General features: G+C 50.3%; 1 protein-coding gene across 1 annotated transcript in view; it reads left to right on the forward strand.

The window, feature by feature from the left end:
* ASAP1 (ArfGAP with SH3 domain, ankyrin repeat and PH domain 1) overlaps positions 1-26,222 on the forward strand; it is a 270,638-nt gene that overhangs the window by 228,079 nt on the left and 16,337 nt on the right. The window contains exons 14-23 of the mRNA XM_006879286.1: positions 297-460; positions 2,466-2,599; positions 5,808-5,899; positions 7,985-8,171; positions 10,018-10,103; positions 12,716-12,831; positions 12,974-13,041; positions 14,105-14,212; positions 15,343-15,571; positions 24,772-24,942. Coding sequence (XP_006879348.1) covers positions 297-460; positions 2,466-2,599; positions 5,808-5,899; positions 7,985-8,171; positions 10,018-10,103; positions 12,716-12,831; positions 12,974-13,041; positions 14,105-14,212; positions 15,343-15,571; positions 24,772-24,942 — 1,355 coding nt within the window. The remainder of the gene's footprint in view (positions 1-296; positions 461-2,465; positions 2,600-5,807; positions 5,900-7,984; positions 8,172-10,017; positions 10,104-12,715; positions 12,832-12,973; positions 13,042-14,104; positions 14,213-15,342; positions 15,572-24,771; positions 24,943-26,222) is intronic.

The raw sequence follows: 26,222 nt of genomic DNA on the forward strand, positions 1-26,222 counted from the left end.
GCGTGTGTGCCGTCAAATCGGATCTGACTGGTTCAGCAGGAGATTGCCCCTCCTCTATCATTTTTTTAAAATTTTTATTGTGTGTGTGTGTGTGTGTGTGTGTGTGCCGTCAAATCGGATCTGACTGGTTCAGCAGGAGGTTGCCCCTCCGCTATCATTTTTCCTTGCTATTGTTCATCTCTGTTGGAATCTTCTTGATCAGAGTGCTCTTTTATTTCCCGGTGGGGAGGGAGAGCAGTGGCCACACCTCCGGGGCTAACAAGGCGTCTTCCTCCCATGTCTGTGTCCGAGCACAGGTGGATCTCAGTCCTGACCAACAGCAAGGAGGAGGCGCTCACCATGGCCTTCCGGGGGGAGCAGAGCGCGGGCGAGAACAGCCTGGAGGACCTGACGAAGGCCATCATCGAGGACGTCCAGCGGCTGCCCGGGAACGACGTCTGCTGCGACTGCGGCTCCGCAGGTATTTGTCCCCAAACTCGAGCTGGCTTATCCCACGGATACGGCCCGTTGATACATTGGAAACCGTATCTCTTCACAGACACAGTTAAAGACACACACACAGTCCGTGTTTCTGCCCTGAGTATTTCCCACCTGCGCGTCTTTTTCCTGCACTGTTTGCTCTCCCTGGAAAGCTCCCCCCTCCCCGTCCCTGCAGTGCCCACCTGCCAGCATGTCAGCTGTTTGCTCATGCCCAGTCCAGGCACCCAGGCATGGCGGAGGCCACGGCGTGGAGCCGAGCTTCCTGGTCTTAGACCACAAGTCGGCCTCTCACAAGCTGGGCCACCCCCTCTGAGTCCCGTGACCACTCTGATCCTCAGTGACCTCATCCTAAAAATGGGTTCTTGAGTGTCCCTCAGGTTCTGTGAGGATATAGTGAGGTGGACTGTGTGAAGTTGGCCGCACGTGGCAGCTCCCCGTCCTTCCCAGCTCCCCTACTGCGAGTCACCCTGTGGCTTCTCCCTATAACATCTGTTTTCAGATGTAATTCTATAGCAGCCGAGGTGCTGACTGAGGCTCATGTTTACATTGCAGGAGGGACTGGAGGGAAGTGTTTAGTTTATATTGTATTACCGGATCCTCCGAGAAGCTCTGTGAGAGAGTTACTAATAGGATCCTTGTTTATAAAACAAGCAAATTAAGGCTCAGCTTAAATGATTTTCCCATGATAACACATGAAAGGTCACCCTTTCAAGAAAACTTACTAACACCTATTGCCATCAGGTTGATAGCAGCCCATGGTAACCCACATGCTACTGAGAACGGGGTGAGTTTTCCTTACTGTTGTCTTTATGGAAGCGGATTGCCAGGCCTTTCTTCCAGGGCACTTCTGGGTGTGTTTGAAGGTGCAACCCTTTAGGTTAGTAATTGAGAGAGCACAGTGTTGGCACCACTGAGGGCCGAGAGCAGCAATGCAGATCTTGTGTTCATAGTCGGTACAGGAGATGGGTCCTGTTGTTCCACAGAGCTCTGGGGGTGTCGTCGGTAGGGAGCCACACTGCTGACCAAAGACAGTGCCGCTCTGGGAGTTTGACTCCAGCAGTGAACCCACGGGGGAAAGACAGGCAGCCCCCTTCCAAGTGATTTACAGGCGCAGAAGCCCCGAGGGTCAGCTCGGAGTCACTTCCAGCTTGACGGCAGGGAGTTCCTCTTACTGTTTTAGTGACAAAACTGAGCTTCCCCGCAGAGCTTCCCCGCAGAAGCTGCAAGTGTCTCAGAGGGAAGTTTACGGTTTTACTGTGTGTGTGTGTGTGTGTGTGTGTGAGAGTGTGAGAGAGAGAGAGAGAGAGATACACAGACACTGACTCTCAAAGTGGGAGGAAGTGAGGAAGCAGGAAGGACTCGGGTGTGGACCAGCTATAAAGAGGCAGGGTACATCCATGCAGAGAGAAGGGACCCTGAAGATTTTGGCGACATAGACACTGCTCTGGGCCTCTCGGGGCTGTGGAAAAGCGTTGTGTCTTTGAAACATTTAGTGTCCAGTGTTTATAGCTGTCTTATCACCAGGAGACACTTGGTGCTGTGGCTGTGACTGAGAATGATGAGTTAATGCAAGTTGTAGCTTCAAGGTTAATGATGGCTGTGGACTCCGGTCCCTGGCGAGAGGCACTTACACGGCCGCCGTCCATCACAGTGGGAGACGCTGGCAGTGAGGGGTCACTGTGCTCAGACCTACGCTGTTTCATTGGACCATGTCGGAAAGTCTCCCTCACATTTTCCCAAGCATAGAGCATTTGGTTCTGCTGTCTTTTCAGTATTTAAGGGAAATTTGTCTTATCAGACCTTTTGCTACTTATCAAGTTTTTATATTACTCCCTTGGGCCAACAAACATCTATTTTTCCCCCGTTTAAATCTTGTACCACATAATGCCTAATAAATCTTCCTGTTATTCCATTAGCTGCTCCAGTAATCATTGCACTAATTAAATACCTTGTTGACTTCATTGCCTTTAAAATTCTTTCCACAGAACCTACCTGGCTTTCAACCAACTTGGGCATTTTGACCTGTATAGAATGTTCCGGCATCCACAGGGAGATGGGGGTTCATATTTCTCGCATTCAGTCTTTGGAACTAGACAAATTAGGAACTTCTGAACTCTTGGTAAGTAATTGCCAGTGTGTTGAGGGTGGGCGGTTTGTTTATCGGCATCCGTATATTTACTGTGTTGCTTTGTTTGGGTTTTGCTGAATGCAAAGCGTAGACATTTGAAATGTAACCTTTGTGGTATGAAGCGATTACTTCCATTGCCTTTTTGAAGAAAGCATGTAAATCGTGCTTTCCTCGAATTAGCAAGTCTGGAAATTGGCTCAACTAGACTCCCTTTTCTTCTCGCTGAGCTGCTTCAAGGCTGATTTCTTCTTTAGGAATTAATGATTTACTGTAATAGAAATAAGAGGGGACAAGACTGGGCCCAGATACTTACTTGGCCTGATTAAAAATAATGACAGGCGTTTTTATCCATTTCCTTCTCCTGTTACTTCTTGTGAGGTGCCATTGTATAGGTTGTGATTCAGAGCGACCTTGTGAACCACAAATCTGACCCCTACCCCGCCCGGCACCTTCCCTGTGGTCTCTGATGATGTGCTAAGTCCTTTGCTGCCATCACTGTGGCATTCCTCCTTGTTGGGAGTCTTCCTCTCTTTAACTGACTCGCCCACCTTTCCCAGCAGGTATCTTTTTCACCAACCCTTCCTGACAACATGCCCAAGTTTGTGAGACCAAGTTTCACCTTCCCTGCCTCTAAGCACCCTGGACGCACTTTGTCCAAGACTGACTTCTCTGTCCTTTGAGCAGTCTGTGGGGTGTTCAGTATTCCTCTCAACACCACAGCCTGAAGACACCCATTCTTCTTCTGGGATCCTAACTCCTGTCCATCTTTCAGTCCTATGGCTTGGATCGAGCGCACTTGAGTCTTTCGGCTGACATTATAGCTCTTAATCACTTTGGCGAGATCTAACTTACTATTTGATAAAAGTGCCCATGAGCTGAGGGAACCTGTTAGCTGTTGTCATAAGACTAACTAGCAGCTCATTGCCATGTAGTCAGCGGGAACCACCCCATGTGTGTCAGAGCGCTTGCTCGGAGGCTTTCTGTGGGTGTCGTTGGAAGTCTGTCTGAATCTCCAGCCCTCCTGTTAGAAGCTAAATGTGCTGGTTATTAGTGCCACCCAGGACTTTCATCATAAACCCAGTTACTCCTAAGCCTGAACCTTCTTTCAGTAATAAGAGAAGTACATGACTTTGTGGGGCTTAGCTGTAGAATGTAGAAAAGAGTTCTACGTACTTGAACTTGGCTTATCCAGACTTGGAGCCATGGTTAGGTCTTAGTTCAGTTGTTACCCACATATGCCAAATAAAAGATGGGAAGGCCTCTGTAGTCCCCTCAGTGTCCGGTCATGAGCTCTGTCTTGAGTAACTGTGTCCGCGAGTGCTCTGTGAGACGCTTAAACACATCAGACAAAATTCTCCAAAAGAGAATTAAAACTGTTCATTAAAAGTGAATCTGAAAACAACTATGAGATATCATCTCACGCCAATCAGAATAGCAAAATTTAACAGAACAGCAAGCAGCATATGCTGGCAAGGTTGTGGAGAAACTGGAACCATTATTCACTGTTGGTGGGAATGTAAAATGGTGCAACCACTGTGGAAGGCGGTATGGCGCTTTCTCAAAAAGTTGCAAATAGAGATACCATTTGACCCAGCAATTCCACTACTGGGAATATATCCCAAAGAGACCATAACTGACATCCAAGCAGATATATGCACACCATGTTTATCGCAGCTCTGTTCACAATAGCAAGGACTTGGAAACAACCCAGGTGCCCATCAACAAACGAATGGGTAGAGAAGCTGTGGTATATTCACACAATGGAATACTATGCTGCATTGAAAAACAAGGAACTAGGGGAGCTCTGGTGGCCTAGTGGCAAGAAGCTGCACTGCACTCCCAGAGGAACACGGTTTGAATCCACCAGATGCTCTGCTGGAGGAGGCGCAATATCCTCCTGTACCAGTCAGATCTGATTTGACGGTACACGCACACAAAATAAAAATAAAAATAAAGAAAAACAAGGAACTCATTCAATATTATTCAAAATGGGTGAGCCTGGAGGACATTATGCTGAGTGAAATATCTCAGTCACAAAAGGACAAATATTGCATGGTGCCACTGCTGTAAAATGGGACTGATACCAGGGTGGGGGTAAGACTGAGAAAAACTGGATAAATTGTGTATACTGCACTGAAACAGATGAGGGACTGAATAATTTAAAAGCGATGTATGATAGGGTATTATGGTTATCACAAGAGTCCACAATTAAGGTTGCATAGTGGAATGTACTTGGGGTGGTGGGAGGAGTGCGGGGGGATTGTGTACCAGGGAGAGAGTCTTTCTTTTGCTTTTGAAGAGAGGAGCGAACTGGGGGGCGGGGGGAGAGGGATGGGTGGGGAGAGAAGTGCAGCAATGAATGAATGGGAATCCAAATTCTCTGTAAATGTTCATTAAAATTATTTTTAAAAAAATTAATCCCGCAGGCACTCAGGTCTGGTCTTATACGAGCTTCCTGACTTGGGAGGTAGACTGTACCTGCGTGGTCCTGGCTTCAGGATTCTGCAGACGGCTCACGCTGAAACTTTATCAGAAGCTTCAGTGTGGAAACGGTGGCCTTCATGTCAGCGGAACCCTGATTGGCAGCTAGACACAGAGGGCACCCAAATCCTAAACAGCTCATGTGTCATAAACACAAGAGTATTTCCCCAGAAGGCCCGGTTGTGTGAATCCTTCCCACACTTTATCCCAGCATTGTCTGAATGAGCCCTTGCCTTCCAGAACAGGCTCTCTTGGGATAGTCCTTTGAATAAGCTAAATACTTGCTGGATCCCCTCCATTAACTGCCGCAGTGTCTGAGATTGTTCCCTAAATCCGAGGGAAACCGGTCAGACACAGTGGTGATTCCTGTAAGTGAGGCCTTTAACCGCAAGTCACATAAACTGTCCCGTCTAATCTTAGGTAGTGAGAAACTTGTCGTTTGTGTCTTCTGTTCTACCACTGGTCACATTTTAAAAATGATATTTTTACTATATTTTATATTTTTGTCTGGTCCTTGCTGATCTCACAAGCTCCTACAGAAAAGAAAGTACGTGGTAGGTACTCAGAAAATGTGTTGACCAAATGGATGGATGGACTGCATTCTGAGTCAAGTGTGGGGGAAGATTTAGAAATCCCAAAAGTCAATTACTTAAACGTTTAAACTAATTGTAAAGAGTTTGCTGTGTTGTGGTGCTGAATTTTTTTTCTTGTGTTACAGCTGGCCAAGAATGTAGGAAACAATAGTTTTAATGATATTCTGGAAGCAAACTTACCCAGCCCCTCACCAAAGCCCACCCCTTCCAGTGACATGTAAGTACTTCTGATATGCTGAATTTTTATCCAGTTTATAATTATTTTGTTACTCTCTTAGGAAAAGATTCTCAGAGTTGTAGCATTTGGGTTTTTACCCCAGTGGATACCCCATGATCTGAAAACAAGCACTTTGCATGTAGCCTTTGCTCATTGGTTACTTTCCTCAGCACCTTCCCTGAGCTGGTTGGTGGCAGCCAGGCACCTGCCCTGTGCAGGCTTGCACTGCGTTAGGGAGTGATTGCTAGCCGAGCATGTTGTCACAAGGAAGAAGCTCACAGAGCCATTGGGGGTCCTGTCACAGTGGCAGAAGTGCACGTGCTAACAGCCCACTCAGCAAGAATGTGGGGAAAGGGGCCTCATCACAGGGTGCTGGTGGCAGTGCAAAACAGTCCTCTCTGAATGTCAGAGTGGCCACATTGTCACGTTGATAGACCCTTTGGACTCCGCCAGCCACATTGTAGCACTTGTCCCTGTGCTGTCACAGAAGAGAGTCAGAAATGGAGCAGGAGCTCATCACAAGCATCTGAGGGTGTGTGTTCTGTGGTGTGGCTGCAGAACAGAACACCAGATGTAAAAAAGAACAGAGATGCTTTCTGTGATGTGGTTTGAAACAGTCTCCAAGGTTTTCTGTTAAGTCTTTAAAAAACGAAATACGAGGCAGAAGACTGCCAAGGATACCGCATTAGAGGAAGGACCGGGTACCACTCCCCGTGCACATTTGCTTCTGAACACAGCAGCCAAATCCTGATGAAGTGTGCTGATAACGCCTTCTCTGGGTGCCTGGCCTCTTTTAAAGAGAAGTGTCGATTCAGTAGTGACGACTGGTCAGCACAGTGTTGTATTTGACTTGTGTTTGCTGGAGGAGTCGCAGGGAGAGGCACAGGAACCTGGTGAAGGTGTGCGCTCTGGGACTCCTGGTCATAAGACACATTTTATGTCATTTTATTTTTGAACGTGTAATTGCATTTACTAATGCTTCAGATAAATAAGAGGAAAAATATTTCTGACTCGAGTGATCCAATATTGCTTTGAAAAGAAGGCCGGGAGGTAGACACCAGACTGACTAGGCTTTTTACCCTGTGGAAACACTTCTCTGCAGTTGACTCCCTTCCACTTGCCCTCACTCTGCACGGGTGACGTAAGAAGGACCCTCAGCTCTCAGGGCGCCGCCTGGCGTTGAGATGGGCAACCACAGCAGATTTCCTATCACTTGTCCTTCCTGGAGGGCGGAGAGTCCCTGTTAGGTGATGAGTATTCTTTCACTCAGAATAGTCAAGGAAATGCTGTTCCCACTGTCAGATGAAAAACACAGAAACCTGTAAAATTAAGGGTCAGGCAAGGGCACACAGATGACATGCTGTAGAACTAGGACCTGAACGAACCGTCAGACCACTCATTTAATGTATTATCACACAGAACTGGAAAGTTCAGGGGTGAGTCAGGCACAGCTGGATCTAGGATGTGAGGCAGTATCATCAGGACGCGCCCGTCTCCCCCTGGTCTCTACTTTCTTCTGAATCAACTTTCACCTTTTCCCAAAGATTGCATTGGGTCACCTGGGTCACGCTCTCACTCCTGCAGATGGGATATGGTCCCAGTTCCACCAGAACTAGAGGAGATCCCTCAAGGCAGAAGGGGCGGGCTGTACCTGCCTTCTCAGACTGCCCTAGTGATCTGCAGTGGTTTCCTGCTCCCGGACAGACGGCTGCAGATCCTTCCAGAGCTCATGCTCTGCTGGAGGATTGGTTGGTAGCAGTCCCTCTGAGACACCATCTAAACGTGGTCAACAGCCCAGTTTGTGTGGATCTTGAAAAGAGCTGTCTAATAATTAAAGGAGCTCTCTATAAAGAGAAGTGTTGGAGGGAGCTCTGGTGGCCTAGTGGCAAGAAGCTGCACTGCAATCCCGGAGGCGTGCAGTTCGAATCCACTAGATGCCTGCTGGAGAAGGAGGAACAATTTCCTCCTGTACCAGTCAGATCCTATATGACGGCACACACACACAAATAATAAAAATTAAAAAAAAAAAGAAGTGTTTGTAGAAGGAAACAAGGCCCCTTTGCTGAGTCTGTCTCGCTCTCCTAGGACTGCACGGAAAGAGTACATCACGGCCAAGTACGTGGACCACAGGTTCTCCAGGAAGACCTGCTCCACCGCGTCGGCTAAACTCGAAGACCTGCTCGAGGCCATCAAGTCTAGGGACCTGCTTGCACTCATTCAAGTCTACGCAGAGGGCGTGGAGCTCATGGAGCCCCTGCTGGAGCCCGGACAGGTGAGCCCTCGCTCAGTCAGGCGTCAGGATGAAAGGTGACATGTCGTGTGAGAAAAATGACCTGTGTCCACCAGGTGGTTGTTGCTGTGCGTGCTGTCGAGTCAGAACCAAGCCACAGCTCGCCCTCCAGGTGGTTTTCAGAGGCAGTAAATCGCATGGGAGGAAGACTGCCCATCCTTCTCCAGCGAAGCAGCTGGTGGATTCAAAATGAATGCCTTTGAGGGTGCAGCACAGCTTCTACCACTGGGCCACCAGGGCTCCCTGCTTTCCTTGTGCTTCGGGGACCCATGTCTAAATCAGACTTTTTGATAAAGACGATAGAGTGCTGTTCATAATATTTTGTTGTTATGTGAATCTTGAAATTTTTTTTCCAGTTTTTGCATTGACTTACATACACAATTCGTATACGTTGTGTTTCACATTTACCTTCATTCACATTGCTTCATACAATCCCTTTCATGCATCGTTTTATAAAATTGATCACCATGGAAATGCACACCATTAGCCTATCTTTTCATATCCCCACCAGATCTTTCCCATTCTCTTTATCTTCTCTTTCTACCCACCAAACTGTGTGACCCTATGATCTCCCGCCTACCCATCCTCACCCCTCTGCTCCTACCATTTTCCCCTTGGACTCCCATATACGTTTTACTACTTATCCTTCTGTTTTTACATTAATGGTCTTATGCAGTATTTGCCCTAATGAGACTGAGTTCACTCAGCATAATGCTCTCCAGGCTCTCCCAAGTTATTTTTTGAACTCTTTGCTCCTGAATACTGCATAGAATTCCATTGTGTGCATGTACCACAATTGCTCAATCCATTCAGTCGTAGCTGTACATTGGGGCTGGTTTCATGATCTTGTGATTGTAAATAACACTACTGTGAACATCAGTGTACAGATCTGTGTTTGTGTCTCAGTTCTGATTTTTTTGGAATGTATTCCTACCAGTGGAATTATAATTATTTTGCCATAATTCTTTTTAAAGTGGCTTAAGAGTAAGAAACTGTGCTGCCAGCCCAAAGTTCAGTAGTTTGAATCCACCAGCTGCTGCATGGGAGAGAAATGGACAGTCCACTCCCCTCTGGTTTGCTGCCTCTGGAAACCTGTTGGAGACCCAGCTGTGGGTCTCTTCAGAGTCAGCGGCACCACCACCACTACCTGTGGTATAATCCCTCGGGAGCTTTGCTGCTGATCAAAGGTGGCACCCCTCTGCTGATGCCAGTCCACCCACAGCTCTGTAGGAGAAAGGTGGGCAGCCTCCTTCCAGAGGGTTCACATCACAGTCCCCTGAAAACCTGCCGAAAGCTCAGATAGGAGTCAGTTCCCGCTCAACAGCAGTTAGGTTGTCTGTGAAAACAAAAGGGCCCTGGTGGCACTGGGGCAGAAGCATTTTCCTGCTAACCAGGACCTCCTCTGTGAGAGAGCTGGTCTGCTTCCCTGTAGATTTACAGCTTCGGAACTGGATGGGACTTTTCTACTCTGTCCAGTAGGGGTGCTGGCAGTTGGAATAGACTGGATGACAGTGGGTTTGGGGTTTATGAAATGTAAAGCGAGAGGTCTCATGTGGCACAGTGGTTAAAGTGCTCAGCCATTAACCAGACGGTCAGCAGTTTGAACCCAGCAGTCTCTCCACAGGAAGAGTGGCAGTCTGCTTCCGTAAAGACTCCTGGTCTTGGAAACTCTGGGGGCAGCTCTCCTTTGTCCTCTAGGGTCACTGTGAGTCGCAGTGAGTTGTAATCGACTCGGGGGCAGGAGTTTTTGGCTTTCTGTAAGCTGAGCTCCTCTAAACGAAGTCGTTCACTTGATCGCCTTGTTCATACTTCTCTTCTCCGTTTTTAGGAGCTGGGGGAGACTGCCCTGCATCTTGCAGTCCGAACTGCAGATCACACATCTCTCCATTTGGTTGACTTCCTTGTACAGAACTGGTATGCCTTCTCTTGTCACTATTGTGTTTCTGGAAATGCCCTGTAAGTCAAGACAAGTCACACCTACGAGTGGCCGAGGCAGTGTTTTCAGTAAAAAGCCAGGGAGTGAGTGAGTAAGGCTTTGCAGGCTTTTGTCTCAAATTATCTGTAGTCACAGCTCTTCAGACTTGTCCCTGTGCCGTGAGATCCATAGTAACGACATGTACACAAATGAGCAGGCCATTTTCCGGTAAAAGTTTATTTACAGAAAAACTGGCGGCTGGCCCACCCCCAGATAAATGTAAATGCTCACTTTGTGTCCAGAACTTTGCTGCGCTGGGAAAGATTGAGAGAGAAAAGACTTCACAGGTCAAGTCACCTGGATCTGTGGGCTTCGTCGCTCAGAAGGTCATTGTCAGTCAGCACGACGTGTGACTCGCCCGGTCGCTGATCAGGTTTGGAGAGACTAATGGTCTTCTCAGTGCCCGGCTGTGCATCAGAGCGCTGGCCAGTGAAGAAGGATGACGGAAGATGAACGGTGGCTTTGAGCTGTGATGTTGGAGAAGAGTACTGAACATGCCATGGACTGCCAGAGAGCAGACAGCTAGGACTTAACATGCAGCCAGAGGGCTCCTTCGAGGCAAACGGCAAAGCTTCGTCTCACATACTTTGGACAAGTTCATAGGAGAATCCGTTGCTTAGAGAGACGTTAGCTTGGAAAGGTCGAGAATCAGTGAAACAGCAGAGGACCCTCAACAAGATGCATTGCCTACAGCAGTGGACTCAAGTTTGTCAGAGATGAAGACGATGACACAGGTTAGGACCGGCCGCAGATCTCTTGTTCATGGTTCGCTCCAGCAGAACCTGACAACAACGTTGTGAGCATAGGGAGCTCTGGTGGCCAGCCAGTAGAGCGTTGTACTGCCAGCTCAGAGGTAGGCAATTCAAGTAGGTGGTTCCACAGGAGAAAGATGGGCAGTCTCCTCTTGTGTGATTTACAGCCTCTGAAAACCTGCTGGAGAGTCAGCTCTGGGTGCGTTCCAACTCAGTGGCGATGACTTTAATAATAAGTGTAATAGGAATAAAAGAAAGTGTGGAAGCTGGGCTCTTTCCTGGGTGCTTCTGTGTGACACGGCTTAGGAGGCTCCCAAGCCCATCTGAAGCAGCACAGTCAGGATGGGGAATTGAAGACCACATAAGAGTGGTTTCCATCTCAGCGTTTACTCTGCTGAAGAGAAAACAGAGGGGATAGCTGAAATATTCAAGAAAGGCACTTTTTGTGGAGTGCCCAAATGCAGAGAGAGTGAACACTGGGTAAAAATTGGAGCAAGGCAGCTCTAACCTCAAAAGTAGGACGAAGTTCTTGGCCAGTGGAACGGCTCCACACCACAGTGGCTTGCCCTGGGAATTACTCAGTGGAGTTCACTCTGAGTCAGGGACTCAGAGAATGTCTTTGAGATTTGATGTGAATAATATCTTCCTTTGGGAGCTCTGGGGGCCTAGTGGCAAGAAGCTGTGCTTCAGTACCGAAGGCACGCAGTTTGAATCTACCAGGTGTTCTGCTGAAGAAGGAGGGGCAGTCGCCTCCTATGCCAGTTGGGTCCGATTTGACGGTGCACAACAAGAAAAACAAACAAACAAAAGGGTATCTAATTTTTAAAGCTGTGTCAATTTTTCAGGACATGAATGTGGAGAGAAGTATAAATGCATGCACACATACTCTTTGTCTTCTTCATCTATTTCTTTATTACAAAGCAGTTTAATACAGTTTTAATTCACCACTGTGGAACAGAATTAATTTCTTTTTTAACACCCTGAAGAAAGTGCTCTAAAAACTTAAAAGCTATTTTATATGGTGGTAATTAAGGTGGTAGAGCCACACTCAATGCCTATAGCAACAGTCAAGATATTTAAACACTTACTGCATTGGGAAAATCTACTGTCAAGAACCTCACCAAAGTACTAGAGAGCAAAGATGTTAGTTTAACGACTAAGGTGCACCAGATCCAAGCGACGATATTTTTTAATTGCTTCCTGTGCATCTGGAAGTTGGACAGTGAAGGAGGAGGACAGAGTCAGTGCCTTTGAATTGTGGTGTTGGCAGATAGTTTTGACTAGCTGTGGACTGCCAGAATAGCAAGCCAGTCAGTGCTGAAGGAAGTGCAAGCCTGGGGAAGCTTAGTCTCACTAAGGGAATGTGTTTAAGGGACAGCAGCCCGTGGCAGAGACACCCTGTTGGGAAAGGTGGAGTGTGAGAGAAAGAGGAAGACCTTCAACAGGATGAACTGACCGAGTGACTGTAGCAAAGTATTCACGTCACGGGGATGGTGCTGAGGACAGTGAGGTTCAGAGTGTACACAGGACCACTGTGAATCGTAGTCCACCTGAAGGAATCCCACCACAACGTGGGGTCACCTTGAGATGGAATTCACAGCCTTGAGTTTGGGGTTTTGGTCTTTTCATGAGATTGTTTGTAGATTTAAGTGTCATGTTTACAGCTTTATCATTTTTCTAAACAGCTCTGAAATGTTAGGTATCTAGTAATGCAGAAGAAAGTGGTCAGGCTGGTTTTAGACGAAAGTGGTTTTAGACGATAGCTGCCCTCCGTGCTAACGCTGTTGGTGCTTCCTTAGCGGGAACCTGGACAAGCAGACCGCCGTGGGGAACACCGTGCTGCATTACTGCAGTCTGTACGGGAAGCCCGAGTGTCTGAAGCTGGTTCTCCGGAGCAAGCCCACGGTGGAGATCGGTGAGCGCACGGGGGGGCGGCCGGCCTGGCAGCACGGCACCATCGATGGCGTGCGGAAGACCAAGGCTCACATGTCCTCCCTCGCTTCTTCACGATGTGTGTCCTGGAGACCACTGACACTTATGTCTCTTTCCCGTTTCAGTCAACCAGGCTGGAGAAACTGCCCTGGACATAGCAAAGAGGCTGAAAGCGACTCAGTGCGAAGACTTGGTAAGAAAACAGAAATAGGAGCAGGAGTCCCTGTCTCTCAGGTGCCTTCAGATGTCATTCCGAGCAGCTGGGCGTGGGCATAGGAGGAGCAGATTTGCTTTGTGACTGCGGATTGCATCCAGGCAGCGTGCACTTGTGCGTGTGTCATTAGACGTCAGGTTTGACAGAGATGCTGTAAGGAGGAGGATTTTAAAGGCACTGACCAGATCAGCTTGTGCCTGGTGGTCAGGCCTCTTATTCACCAGACCACTGACCTTTCTCTGCACCTTAACTGTAATGAATTCTTGGGAAACCAGGTCCGAGTGCAGTGACTATCAGGAAGTTAGATGCACTGCTTTGACTTCTGTACACATTCCCCGTGTTTTGACCAGTGTAGTTCTTGCTTGTGGGATTCTGTAGGTGACAGTGGGTGCTAGGTGTGTGGTTATAACCCAAAGGTTGGAGGTTCTCACCCCCCCAGAGGTGTCTTGGCAAACAGGTCTGCAGTTCTGCTATGACACTTAAGGTCACCACAGATCGGAATTGATCAAGAACGCCAGTTAACCTAGTAACTCTGCTTCTGACTGGAGCCTTAACTCAGTTTTAATCTCTCAGCCACAGGGGTGGATGAGACAGGAGAGACAATGACCTCCTCTTGGGTCCCTGTAGCCAGGTTCCAGACCCGGCACTTTTCTGTTTCGTGCTGGCAGCAATCCTCTGAGTGGTTCTCTCTGCCTCTCTCTTACCAGTGAGAAAAATAGACTGCCCGTTGACTGTGAGTCTAACAGTCCACCCGCATACGTCCCCAACTCTGGTCATCAGCTAGGGATCTGCCATTTTACTGTTCATTTGAACAATCTTAAGTTTTTCCTTTTGGAGACAAATCAGGTGGTGACATTAAAGAAGCTTCCGCCTGTATCTCTTTGCGATTCCTTGAAAGCCTGTCTGTAGCGACTCCTGCTCTAGAGTCAGATGTGCCGACCAGACAGTTCTTGATGACAGTTTGAAACCACGAGTAAATGAGGTTTACTTGGGATCTGTATCGTGTGGCAGTGTTTTAAGTTGAAATCATGCCTGCTTCTAGCTCTCCCAGGCTAAATGCGGCAAGTTCAACCCACACGTCCACGTGGAATACGAGTGGAATCTGCGGCAGGAGGAGATGGACGAGAGCGATGACGACCTGGACGACAAAGTGAGTGCCAGGGGCCACCATGCTGCTGTGTGGTCTCTGTGAGATCGGCTGCAGGCTCCTGACCTCCCGGGACTCCTGACCTCTCGGGACTCCTGTCACGATGTCTTTGATCCTGTCCTGAGCAGAGTCTGCCCCGTAGGGTCGAATTAGGAGAAATACCAGCAGGTGTATTTTTCCTGGGTGCTCTTGTGTACATTGGGGAGCTCTGGTGGTCCGGTCAGTGGGCAGCGGTAAGACCACACGTGTGCCTTCTGACAGGCCTTCTCTTGGCTTCCAGCCAGCTCGGTCTGACTCTGTTCTGGGGCGTTTTTAACCTCTGCAGGTTCATTTATTTATGTATTGTCCATGCCAGGCGGGGTACACGGAGTAAACCCAGTGAGATGTATTGAAGTCATTCACCACTCAGAATATAGATGCTCAAGCTGATACCTTATAACTTAACGATAAATTATAAGTGATAAACACTATAATATGGATTTAGGGAAAATTGAAAGATGTTCCAAAGGCCTCCACATTAGCAGGCAGATATCCTTAAATAGGGTGAGTTTCTGAGGCTGGATAGGAGCTTGTCAGGAAAGCTGTGGGGAGCTGTGGTTCCAGGGAGGAACAGCGCATGCCTAGACAAGGTGTCGACTGGTGCGTGTGGGCACAGTGTCCATGCAGGATGTGGTGGCCTTGATGTGATGGGGGCAAGTGTGATAGCAAGCTCCCACCTGGGAAATTGAGTGGCCGGGGACGTTGTCAGCCTGGAGAACGAGTACCAGCCATGCCTTACAGGCCGTTGAAGGCCTTTTGGGACCCTGAAGGTTGGGGGACTAACAGTTTCTCGGGTTATCGGCTTGTGGATAGCTGAGGCGAGGCCGTGGTGTGGATGAGTTTGCTTTAAAGGAGGATGTCAGATGAGAACGTTGACACTTAAGGGGTGAGCAGGGAGGGAGACCCTGTAGTGTGTGGCGGACCAGGCCAGTGTTTGTGAATGAGAAGGCTTCGTGAGGGTTCTGTCTCACTGTGACCCTGTGATGTTGTGTCTCGCTACGTGGCCTCAGTGAGGCCTGACCAGCGCTGCAGATTGCGCCTGCACCCTGAGTTTTGTTCTCTGCTTGACCCTGACCCTGTGTTTCCTCTACCAGCCGAGCCCCATCAAGAAGGAGCGCTCCCCAAGGCCTCAGAGCTTCTGCCACTCGGCCAGCATCTCCCCACAGGACAAGCTGGCCCTGCCGAGCTTCAGCACACCAAGGGACAGACAGCGGCTCTCCTACGGCGCCTTCACCAACCAGATCTTCGCCTCCACGAGCACAGACTCCCCCACGTCCCCGACTTCAGAGGCCCCCCCACTGCCTCCTAGAAATGCCGGGAAAGGTACGGCTTTGCGACTCTGTCCTCAGAGCTGGTATCTGCCCAGCTTCAGGGTAAGCGGGCCTGGGCACTTCTGGAGTGGCAGAACCGATAGCACGTGTGACTGCCCTGCAGGGGCCTTGCTCCCATCTGCTGACCCCCAGTGGTAGAGTAGGTGCTATTCCAGGTACCCCTCAGGCAGCACCTCAGATAAGCTGCTCAACACTTTTATGGGCCATAAGCCCATTTTACAGATGAGGAAACAGGTAGAATGCCTTGTCCAAAGTTACACAGCTTTCTAATAGAATTGAGATTGAGTCCAGGGTCTGTGAATTTCCAGATCGTGTGCTCCTGTTCTCGGTGTAGAATGAATACTCTTCCTTCTGTATTAAATGCTTGTCTGTTGATGGAGTTAATCAGAGCGACGTAGTCAGGGTTACTCGCCACACAGGAGGCCCTAAGTGAGCACTTCTCACGTCCTGATTGCAGAGCACCCAGGCCCTGCGGCTCCCGGCGTTGTGCGGACCAGGGCAGTGTGCTGTGGACGTGGTGCGTCCGCTGCCGGGGGCTCTGTGTGCTCTGAGGATGCTCCCAGCCACCAGTCACCGTCGGGCGTGCACTCACCCGGGGGACACTGCATTGTCCTGGCCCCTCTCGCTCTGCGGAGTGAGCGCCATGGGCCAGCATGCTGTGCGGTGGCCACTCAGTGCCCGCCCTGTGTCCACAGGCAGAGCAGGCCCTGCTAGGTCAGCTTTTTGCCAACTGTGCCAGGGCAAGTGGAGGGCAGGAATGCAGCACGAGAGGCCAGCCCAGCCACGGCAGGGCCTGAGAGGCGCATGGAGCTGGACCTCCGGTGCTAGCCTAACACAGACGCAGGATGCCCAGGCTCAGCTCAGACCACCACAGGTCTCGAGGCCTCTCGGGACACAAGGGCAGACCTAGCGGAGTTGCTCTGGGCTCCTTTTCTGGGTAATGTGAGCTGTATTCAAAACTGTTCTTTGAGAGCTTACTTCATTGAAATTGGGTTATAAATAGAAGCTGTGTTCTTAGAGGCCCCCAATGGACTCAGAGACCATAATAGAGAAAAGTTACGTCAGGCTTGGGTGTGAACGGTGCTCATTGTACACAGTACTGGAACGGAGGGTCAGTATCAAGAGTCCTTGTGACCAGCTCCTAGGCGTGCAGGTCTGCAGTGTGGACGTCCTGCCTTCCTCTAGGGGGCAGTCGTCTCCACCAGGACCACCGTCCAGTCAGAGCAGAGGACCCGTCAGCTCCCCAGAAAGGGGGCTAGGGAATGCACCCAGTCCAAGGAAAACAGTTCAAGTTGTTACCTATAGATCTCATCATTGGCTTCCAGGAGAGTCATATTGCCCTGCCTATACCCCTTCAGAGACCCTCAGAAATTATTCCAGTAAAAATCAAGAGCCCACTCTCATCCTCAAACCCCTTTCTGTAATCTCAAAGGAATCCAGACACCCCTAAAATATACCGCTGGCCCCAGTGCCAAGCACAGCCCTTCCACCGTGAAGGAGTTCTGACTAGCTCTTCTCCAAAGCACAGGAGACAAAGACCTAGTCTCCTCAGCGGTCCAACAGCTAAACCGAGTCGCAGAGCCGTGGCCATGGCGGCCGTGGTCAGCTGAGGACAGGCTGCTGAGCCCTCTCTCCTCACTCCACCCCCTGAAAGCCCAAAATGGAAAGTAGACGTTTCTTCTCATAAAATGAGTGTGTTTGGGGCTGTATTCACTGCAGGACTTCCGATTCCGGGAGTGCAGTCCCCCTGGTGAAGCAGAGGGGCCCTGCTTCCAGGACTTTGATGAATGACAGGAGGGATGCATCCTGTCGCTGGCCCGGCTCACGCTGCCCCTCATTTGGAGAAAGGCTGATGTGAAATCCGAGAGCTCTTAGAAGACATTGTTGGCCCTCAGCTGGTGCTCTCTGGGCAGAGAATTCGCCACTGTTTGCTCACCCTTGTTGAATTGGTAGAACCGTTGTGTGAAAACAAGGCTGTCTTGACTCTGTTGTTTGGGGTTCCCGTTCCCCATGGCACGTACAGCTGAGGTCTCAATGCGTCAGGAGCCATTTTCATCCCCAAATGTAGGGGCCTAAAAGGTGAGGCCAAAACAGGCACACCGAATCAGGTCCTTGCGCGGAGGAACACAGAATTGCATGTGCGAGAGGGGACAGAGTGGTTACTTTGAGTCCAGCTCACGGGTTTTCAGGACCCATTCGCTCCTCATCAGAAGTCAAGGAAAACTTCACCGCTAGCAAAGTCCACCTCCCAGAAACGGAGGCTGCCGAACCCCCTCATCACATGCGGGGCCCAGAGAGATTGACATTTGTCTATAAGAAACAGCCTGTAGAGTTCCCCACAGCCAGCAGCAGCCTCCCCAGAGCCACCAGTTCTGATTTATTTTTAACCTTTAAGCTAAAATGACATTTCGGAGCCTTGCTGTTTTGAGGATTTTCTGCAGTAGATGATACTGTGGGAACACGACGTTCAGGACTCCATCACACGGAGCAGGTACTTGAAAGGAGATACTGCTTGCTGGGCTTGGTTCGTCAGCTTCGTTTAACTATGTTTTTAAATAATTTTAAGCCACAGGCCTGTGGTTTTCTCCTGTTGGAGCAGCTCATGTCTGTTATATAGCAATGGTCAAAACTTGTCCCTGAGCTGCAGTCACTGTCTCTGTATGAGAGTGTTCTGGACGAGAAATGAGGGCATCCTCAGGTGTTGGCTCAGTACCTGCTGAAGAGCCAAGCCCCCAGGCAGCTCGAATGCTGCATCCAGGGCCTGCCTCCAGGGCCGCGGGAGGAGATTGCAGGACGGATTAACAGGTGGTGCTGTTTTTTATGGAGAAGTCAGTGAGCAGAGCCCGTGGTCAACGTCTCTCCCTCCTGTGCCTCATTCCCCCACCTGAGCATAGATGCTGGTAGCTCCCACCTCCTACACACAGAGCCCTTGATGTCAGCAGACACTGTCGCTCCATTTTACAGGGAGTTGATAAAGCCTTCACCCTCACGTGTTCTGTGTTATTAAAACCATCAGAAGGTGGTGCGTTTTTCCCCTGTTGTGTGCCGAGTTGTAATGTCTGTCATCACCCCTTACATCTGGCATGTTCACATGTGTAACTTACACTTCTACAGCTTTTTCCAAAACCTGCCAAGATCATTCTTCTTTTTTATGAACTCTTCATTGTGAAAATTTACAGACTGAATAGGTTTCGTCATTATGTTTGGTGACATAGGCTTTCCGTTCAGCAGTTCGTCTGCATTAAGTCTCGGTGACATTGCAAGGTTGCTTTTAAACCACCTTCTAGGTCTTTGTTTTCCTTTTTGTCTGAAATTTCAAAGATGTGCTTTTTTTCCTTCCCAGCATGGGAGGCCTCTGGGTTTTCTACTTTACTGAAAACAGGATGTACAAGGGCATTAGCAGCAACTCTTTTCTTCCATAACCTGAATTCTTTCCTTAGACAGACACTGCCCTGGGAGATGGGAAGAGGACAGGTCTTGCCCCAGGAATCAGACAGTATGGGAAGGATAAGAGAACATACTTCTAATGGACAGGAGAAAATATTTCATGCCAGTAAGCCTTGTGGGAAGTCCAGAGGTAGAAGCAGTTTCCCCAGGATGAAGGGGATGGATTCTGGACAGGTTTACCTTTGAGCTGGATCTTAAAAGATGAAGGAGCAGCAGTGAAGGGAGAACACAGTTGTGTCTCTATATGATCCAGAAAGGTCTACCTGGTGGTCTTCACAGAAAGTGCAACAGGGTGACTCGCCTGGGGTCAGAGCGAGCTGACCTGGGCTTCCGCGCGTCAGCTTTGGCTGTGGCCAGCTTCTTCCATTACCTGAACCTTGAGCCTTTTTATTTTAAGGTAAATTACAACAATAGTGCTGATACTTAATAAGGCAAGTTGTAGATGTAACGCGTAGAAAAGCATTGACATCTGATCTACTCACTTAGTAAGCGGCAACTCTAGAAAACAAAAGACAAGGGAAGGGAGGTTTGGAGGGCATGCTGACTGAATCTAGAAATGGAAGTTTATAAACATATGTCAGTGTAGTTGAGTGAGTTTCCAGGACAGGCTTTCTGGACTAAGCAGACAGAGGTCCTTGTTGTTGAAGCTCTTACCCTGTGAAGTTTGCTCTGGGTAGGGAGTTCTGGTGGCTTGGCAGTCAAGAATCACACTGCTCGTTCTCCCATGCGATTAACTGCCTCTGAAAACCCACTGGAGGGCCCGCTGTGGGTCGATTCCAGCTCAGTGGTACACAGTAACAGCAGGGTTCTGGACATCCACGGAAAGCCAGAACAAACCGCAGGGACAGCCAGGTGTGCCCTAGAGGCAAGAATGGTGAAAACTATCTCACTTATTTCAGGCATGTTGTCTGGAAGGGCCAGCCCTTTAGAGTGACATCATGCTTGGGAAGATAGAGGGTCAGAGAAAGAGGAAGGTCTTCAGGACGGATTGAGACAGCGCCTTTTTAACACGGACGCGAGCATGTGGTGGTCATCCATAGTGCCATCCCGCTGACCACAGGCTCGCGGGGAGTCGTAGCTGACTCAGTGGCACATACGGGCTTTGGAGAAATAGAGGGTCGTTCTGGGAAAGATAAAGGGGCCAGCGAAAGAAAGGAAGACCCTCCAAGAGATGTGCTGGCCTAGTGACGACAGTGGACTTGAGGACGGCAGAGACCACGAGGGTGGCACCAGAAAGGACAGGGTTTGGGTCTGTCCATAGGGTCCCTGTGAGTTGTGGTGACTCAGCGGAGCCTAACAACAAGCGAGGCTTTGACCAGCAGGCACGTGCTGGCCTCTGGGAGGCCGCGGGAGGGCAGCAGCACTGGAGCCCAGGCAGACTCTGCAGGACTCTGGTCTGGAAACTCCCTGGGCTGCCTGGTGCAGCCAGCACTCCAAGATGCACAGCATCGGGGTGGGGTGTGCTCGGGAGCTCTGGGGGCTCTCATGTGCAGTGTAGCTTTCTTTTAGGGCACCCCTGAGGCCCTCTGCTCTCAAGTTCAGTGGGGCCCACCTGAGTTGAGGACACAAGCAGAATGGTTTTGTGCTGTGACTCTGGCCTCTGGAAGGGACAAGAACCAAGGAGGTGACGTGGGGACTGAGGAGGCCGCCTGCATAGAGAAGGCTGCTGTTAGCAAGGGGAGGATGGAGCACAAGATGGTGCGGGAGTCCTCGGAACAGGCCCCATAACCCCACGCCCTCCCCCACGACTCCCAGCACAGTGCCCGACCTGCTTGCAGGGGCCTCGGGTAAATGGGGCCCACAGCCCCCAGCGGAGAGCAGCAGAACAGCGTGTCCATATCCTCATCCGTCGTGGTTGAATAACGGATGGGTTCACCTGAGGTGGTGGTTTGGCACTGCAGGTCTGCCTCCAGCTCTCTGGACCCTCTAGGACAGTGCACCTGCCCAGTGGGGCCTCCTGAAGCCCCCGACAGGGACAGCCTCTCCTGTGCCAGGTGCAGCCTCTGAGCCCTCGCTGGAGGGTCCGCTGTGGGTCAGCTCCCTCTCAACAGTACACATCACGGCAATCTTTACAGAAGGAAGTCACGAGAGCCTTCTCCCGTGGACTTGCTGCGTCCGTTCATGCCACCAGTCCTTCCCTCAGCAGTCAGGCGCTTAACCAGTGCACCACCAGGACTCCTTCCAAAGCAAGAAGTAGACACCCAAGCACAGGGGTGAAGAGATGTCAGTGTTCCCAGTTGGGGTGCCTTGGAATGGTGTTGAGTGACAGCGTTTTAATATTGGTTAAAAATAGCCAATAATCTGTAACACATGCTAACCGAGGATGTGTTTATGGGATTTTATAAATCCTTTACCAAATAATATTTATTTTATGTGTTTAAAAAAAAAATAAACCCCTGTCACTCCCCTTCGTCCTGTGGAAGCGAGGGTCAGCTGGCCAGCTCTGCTCAGAGCGGGGAGGGGGCTGCGTCCTCACGGTGGACAGCCAATTTTCTGGCTGGTTGAGACCTTTCTGAATGTGCAGCTGATGTTCACACTAACAGGTCACCCCAGGAATAGCTGAGGTGCTCTTCTTCAGAGGCCACTAATTATTTAAACCTCAGCGTTATTTATAACAGCTTTGAACAGCTAGACCATGTTCTTAAGAAATAGAAGCAAATTTGGCATAGTACCCAGCATCGGTGGTGAATGAGGAAGGGGCTGTTTTCTGCTGGGTTCTCAGGCTCCTGGCAGAGCTGAAGGGGGAACACCAGCTGAAGGGCCACTCCTGGCCCCTCTGCACCATGCCTCCTGCTGCCTCTCTGTCGCTTCTTGTTCTCTGCTTTGTTTGCAGGAAGTACCCCTTCGATATTAAAAGACGACTTACTAATTTTGGAAGTCTTCTGAGGTCTAATGACATTTTTTTCAGCCCTTTTGAGGTTATGCCCTTCCAGCCAATGAGAGTGTGTGGCAACTTCCTTTCTGTAGGAGCCTTGGTTGCACAATGGTTAGAGCGTCCAGCTGCTAACCAGCAGGTCTGTGGTTTGAGCCCGTCCACAGCAGAAGGAAGAGCATGACTTCTGGTGAAGACAGGCTTGGGAGCCCAGGCAGCTAGTTCTCGGCCCTGCAGGGAGGCTGCTGTGTGTTGGAATCAAGTCACTGGTTGTGGTTTGGGTACACTCTGTAGCTTCTGTGACAAAACAGAATTGATGGATCTGTGCGTGTTGTCACAGTATAAAACTGTTATTCGTATCGGTTGCTCCTCTTCGGATGTCAGGCCGCCCCTCTCTCACTGCCTCGCCTCCCCAAGTTTTTGTTCTGTGGCCCTCAGTGAAGCATCCCACCCTTTCACTAGCCTTCAAGAACTGAAAGAGCACCTTTGTTCCTCTTAATTGTTCAGTAAAATGCATAGCATCAGGTCAGAGAAAAACTGGCCCGAGTGAAATCCCCAAGTGTGATGGACATGCAGACAAACAAGCAGTAACCTGAGACATGAATAATTACAGATGTCACTGGCGATCTGAAGAAAGCAAGACAGGCGTGTGTAGTGGCGTGGGAAGTAGCCCCTTGAGTTTTGAAATGGGGACCCGCAGGCCAGGCTCTGCTTGTCTGATTGCAGGGTGACTTCCCGATCCTCCTGGGAATCTTCTCCTCCTGTGGGATCACACAGGCATGCACCTTCTCTCGGACACGGGTTCCATTTGCCTGTTCTCTTTGGCAATTCCTGTCTCCTGGGCGACTTGGAACCCGAGTCAGAGAGCTCTCAGATGCACCACATCAGATGGTCCCTAGGTGGCAATAAAGACAAAGCTAGAGAATCTCACCTATTGTTGAGATTACTGTCTATTGTTCATTACTCTTTCATTTCCAAGAGGAAAGTTGCACTTCCTACTCCTGAGCGGGCTTGGTGGCATTCCCCGTGTGCCAAGCCTGGGAAATGCTGCCCTGGCTTTGGGGAGCCGCAGTGGGGTGGCTTCACCAGCCCCAGCCTGCCTGTGCATCAGCGCCCTGCCCCCAGCAGAACCCACTTCCTGGGCTGCATTCAGATCGGAGCATTAGCAAACATGAACACACTTGGGAAACTACAAAGCATTGTGCAAATGCAAAATGGTAGCAACAGTCACTTCACTGTTACAAAAAGTGTGGCCCATCCCATGGTCGGGGTGACACTACAGTGTCCATCGGTGTCTCGTAGGCCACTTCATCCTGACCCAGCTGACCGCTGCTTCGGTCACTCGTATTTACTCTCAGCTCAACACCCCAAGAGAGGAGATGCTGCGGGTCTGTGACAGCCTCACCGGTGGCGTTGGTCAGGGGAGTGTGGACACTTGATTCCCAGAGGAAGGAGGTGCCGGTGATTAACCTGCTCTTTATACACAGTGTAAAATCTCCCTGGGAGCCTCCCAGGTCGTCAGGTATCGACCATCTCGTGGCTGCATTTGAGGTGTTCCTAGCAGTCTGTCCCTTTCTTTTAAAAAAAAATGCTTATGGGGAAAAAGTCGTCCGTGAACATTGTCCTGGTTCAGTCACAGTCCTGCTGGTGGTTCAGAAGGAGTTCCTCGCCCCCCCAGGTGCCCAGCATCGAGACCAGCTGAGAGCCTTCATCCTCACCCTGCTCCTCCCTCATCAGTACCAAAAAATAGCATCATTTCCCCTGAGACAGTGTTGGGGAGCGCGTCCGCAGTGGTGTTCTCCCGCACCGTGTGTGTCTGTCTGTTAGAGTCCTCGCTCCTCTCCTGGTTTTCCCTCTAGAGAAAGTCAAATCTACTTTAAAAAAAAAGTGCTTAAATAACATAACGGTTGCCCAGGCAGCCAATGTAATCAGTTACTTGGAGGAGAAAAGTCTGTAGATTTCTTTGCTCCTCCACTCCCCTCAGGTAACTTTGCAAGGTTATTGGTAGAAAAGGGATTCTTTAAAAAGCTTCAGGGAAGGTTGCTAACTCAGAACCTTTAGTACAGAGACACCCGCCTGTTGTGTGAGTGTTTTCTGTGCCACGCTGTGGCTGCTGACAGGCAGGCCCAGCCAGTCCCACACTGTGGCCACTGATGGCCTGGCCCACACTGCGGCCTCCGACGCCCTGGCCCAGCCAGTCCCACACTGTGGCCACTGATGGCCTGGCCCACACTGCGGCCTCCGACGCCCTGGCCCAGCCTGTCCTACACTGTGGCCACTGATGGCCTGGCCCACGCTGCCGCCTCCGACGCCCTGGCCCAGCCTGTCCTACACTGCAGCCACTGACGGCCCAACCTGTTCCACGCTGTGGCCACTGACAGCCCAGCCCGACCTGTCCCACGCTGTGGCTGCTGATGGCCTGGCCTGGCCCACGCAGTGGCCATGTGGCCGCTGAAAGCCCGGCGTGGCCCACACGTCCTCCGCTGGTCTTGCTGACAGTGCTGTGCCTTTACCTCACAGTAGAATTTTGTGATTATTCCATTGAATTAGTGGTTTAAGATGTGTGTGTTTTACTTTTCCTGTTGTACCTAAATGATGACCTAAAGCCTTTAAGCCTTGTGTCAACTAACATTTTGTCCCTTAAAGTACAGGCTGTTCCTTCCTCTGTTGTAAACTGTGTTTTACAGCAGTTTTGAAACCTCTGACTTCTGAGTTACTGGATGGCTGGAATTGGCCATCCCAACACAGCACAAGCGGTTTGCTTTTTCGTCTGAGTATCGTGCCCCAGTTGCCAGGGGGAGTGATTACATACTGGCTGTGCTGTGTCTGCAACACTGAGATTAACCTTCCTGCCCCATCCCATTCCTTTCCAGGTCCAACTGGCCCACCTTCATCACTCCCTCTAAGCTCCCAGACCTCTAGTGGCAGCTCCACCCTGTCCAAGAAGAGGCCTCCTCCCCCACCACCCGGACACAAGAGAACCTTGTCTGACCCTCCCAGCCCACTACCTCACGGGCCCCCAAACAAAGGCGCAGTTCCTTGGGGTAAGTTCTCCTGAAGGCAGGGCAGAGCTGCCCGGGGCCAGGTGGTGCTGGGCTCCCCCCGCCGGTGGGCACTTAGCACGTTCACAGCACGTGCCAGGCGCCACCCAGGCTGGACGAGGCTTGGAAGGCTGGCTGTGCCAACCTCTTCAGGCCAGGGAACACTTCAACAAATACTAAGATCATTTGAAAAAAAATCTCCGCTAACTAGGGGCCAGGCATTCCTGAGGCACCGGGCACCGTGCAGAGCATTCCAGGCTCTCTTGACGGTTAGAGCCGCTCTGTGAGGTCAGTGTTCCTGCACCTCCTCTATCAGTGAGCGAGTCTCCAAAAAACCAGCCATTCTCTTCACAGCAGCCAGTATGGTTTGCTTAAGGTATAAGTTAGCTTATGGTTCTTCTTAATACCTTTTGATGGATTCCCACTTCAGATAAATTCAGACGGCTTACTCTGGACTTGGTTGGAGGGCAGGGTGTGATGAGGCTCGGCCCCTCTGGTGTCCTCTGTTCTTGCTCCTGGACTGGGAGGGCCAGGCATGGCAAGGGTCAGCCCCTCTACTTCTCTCTGCTCTTCCCCGTAGGCTTGGCCGCTCTGGTGCCTTCTGCTCTTGCCCCTTTGCCCCCCTCTCCTCCTAGATGCCCCTCTTCCCTTCACACAGGCAGGTCCACACCCTGAGCCTTCAGCTCTCTGCACAGACGTTTTCTCCTGACCTCTTCTCTAAAGGACTTTCCTCCAAATCTCTTTACTTCAGAGGGTCTTATCTCCGTGGTAACAGTTTTGTCTCTACTTGTTACTTGTATGTTTGGTGTCTTCACCCTAATAGACTCTCAGCTAGGGGAGCAGAGACACACACCCCCATCTCGCACTCCAGAAGCCCAGCAGTGGATCTGGCCCACAGTATGTGTCCAGTCATCACCCCTTCTCTCATTCTAGACTCGCAGCAATGGCCCCAAGTCTGCCCACAGTGGGTGTCCAGTCCTACAGCATAGCCCTTTCTGCAACACGTGACACAGGAGCATTTCCTGTCCGTGAGGGCTACAGCTCCATCCCTCTCTGCTTCCTTAGTTCCCCAGAGCCGCCCTCTACCCCAGGGTCCCCAGGACCCAGCGTGTCCTGGCCAGTACACGTCAGTCACTAGGCAGGCTTTGCTCAAGGAGGTCCTCGCTGGCCCATCTCACGTCTTCCTTCAATGACTTCCACTGTAGCTATTTCCTCTTTAATTGCAGTTCTCATGCTGAGAGTTTGATTCTTTCAAATGCTGCCTCTGTACAGTATTTGGAGTT

The sequence above is a fragment of the Elephantulus edwardii genome, unplaced genomic scaffold (assembly GCF_000299155.1).
Source record: "Elephantulus edwardii isolate Elephantulus edwardi_28Jun2011 unplaced genomic scaffold, EleEdw1.0 scaffold00003, whole genome shotgun sequence".
In the NCBI taxonomy this organism is placed as follows: domain Eukaryota; kingdom Metazoa; phylum Chordata; class Mammalia; order Macroscelidea; family Macroscelididae; genus Elephantulus; species Elephantulus edwardii.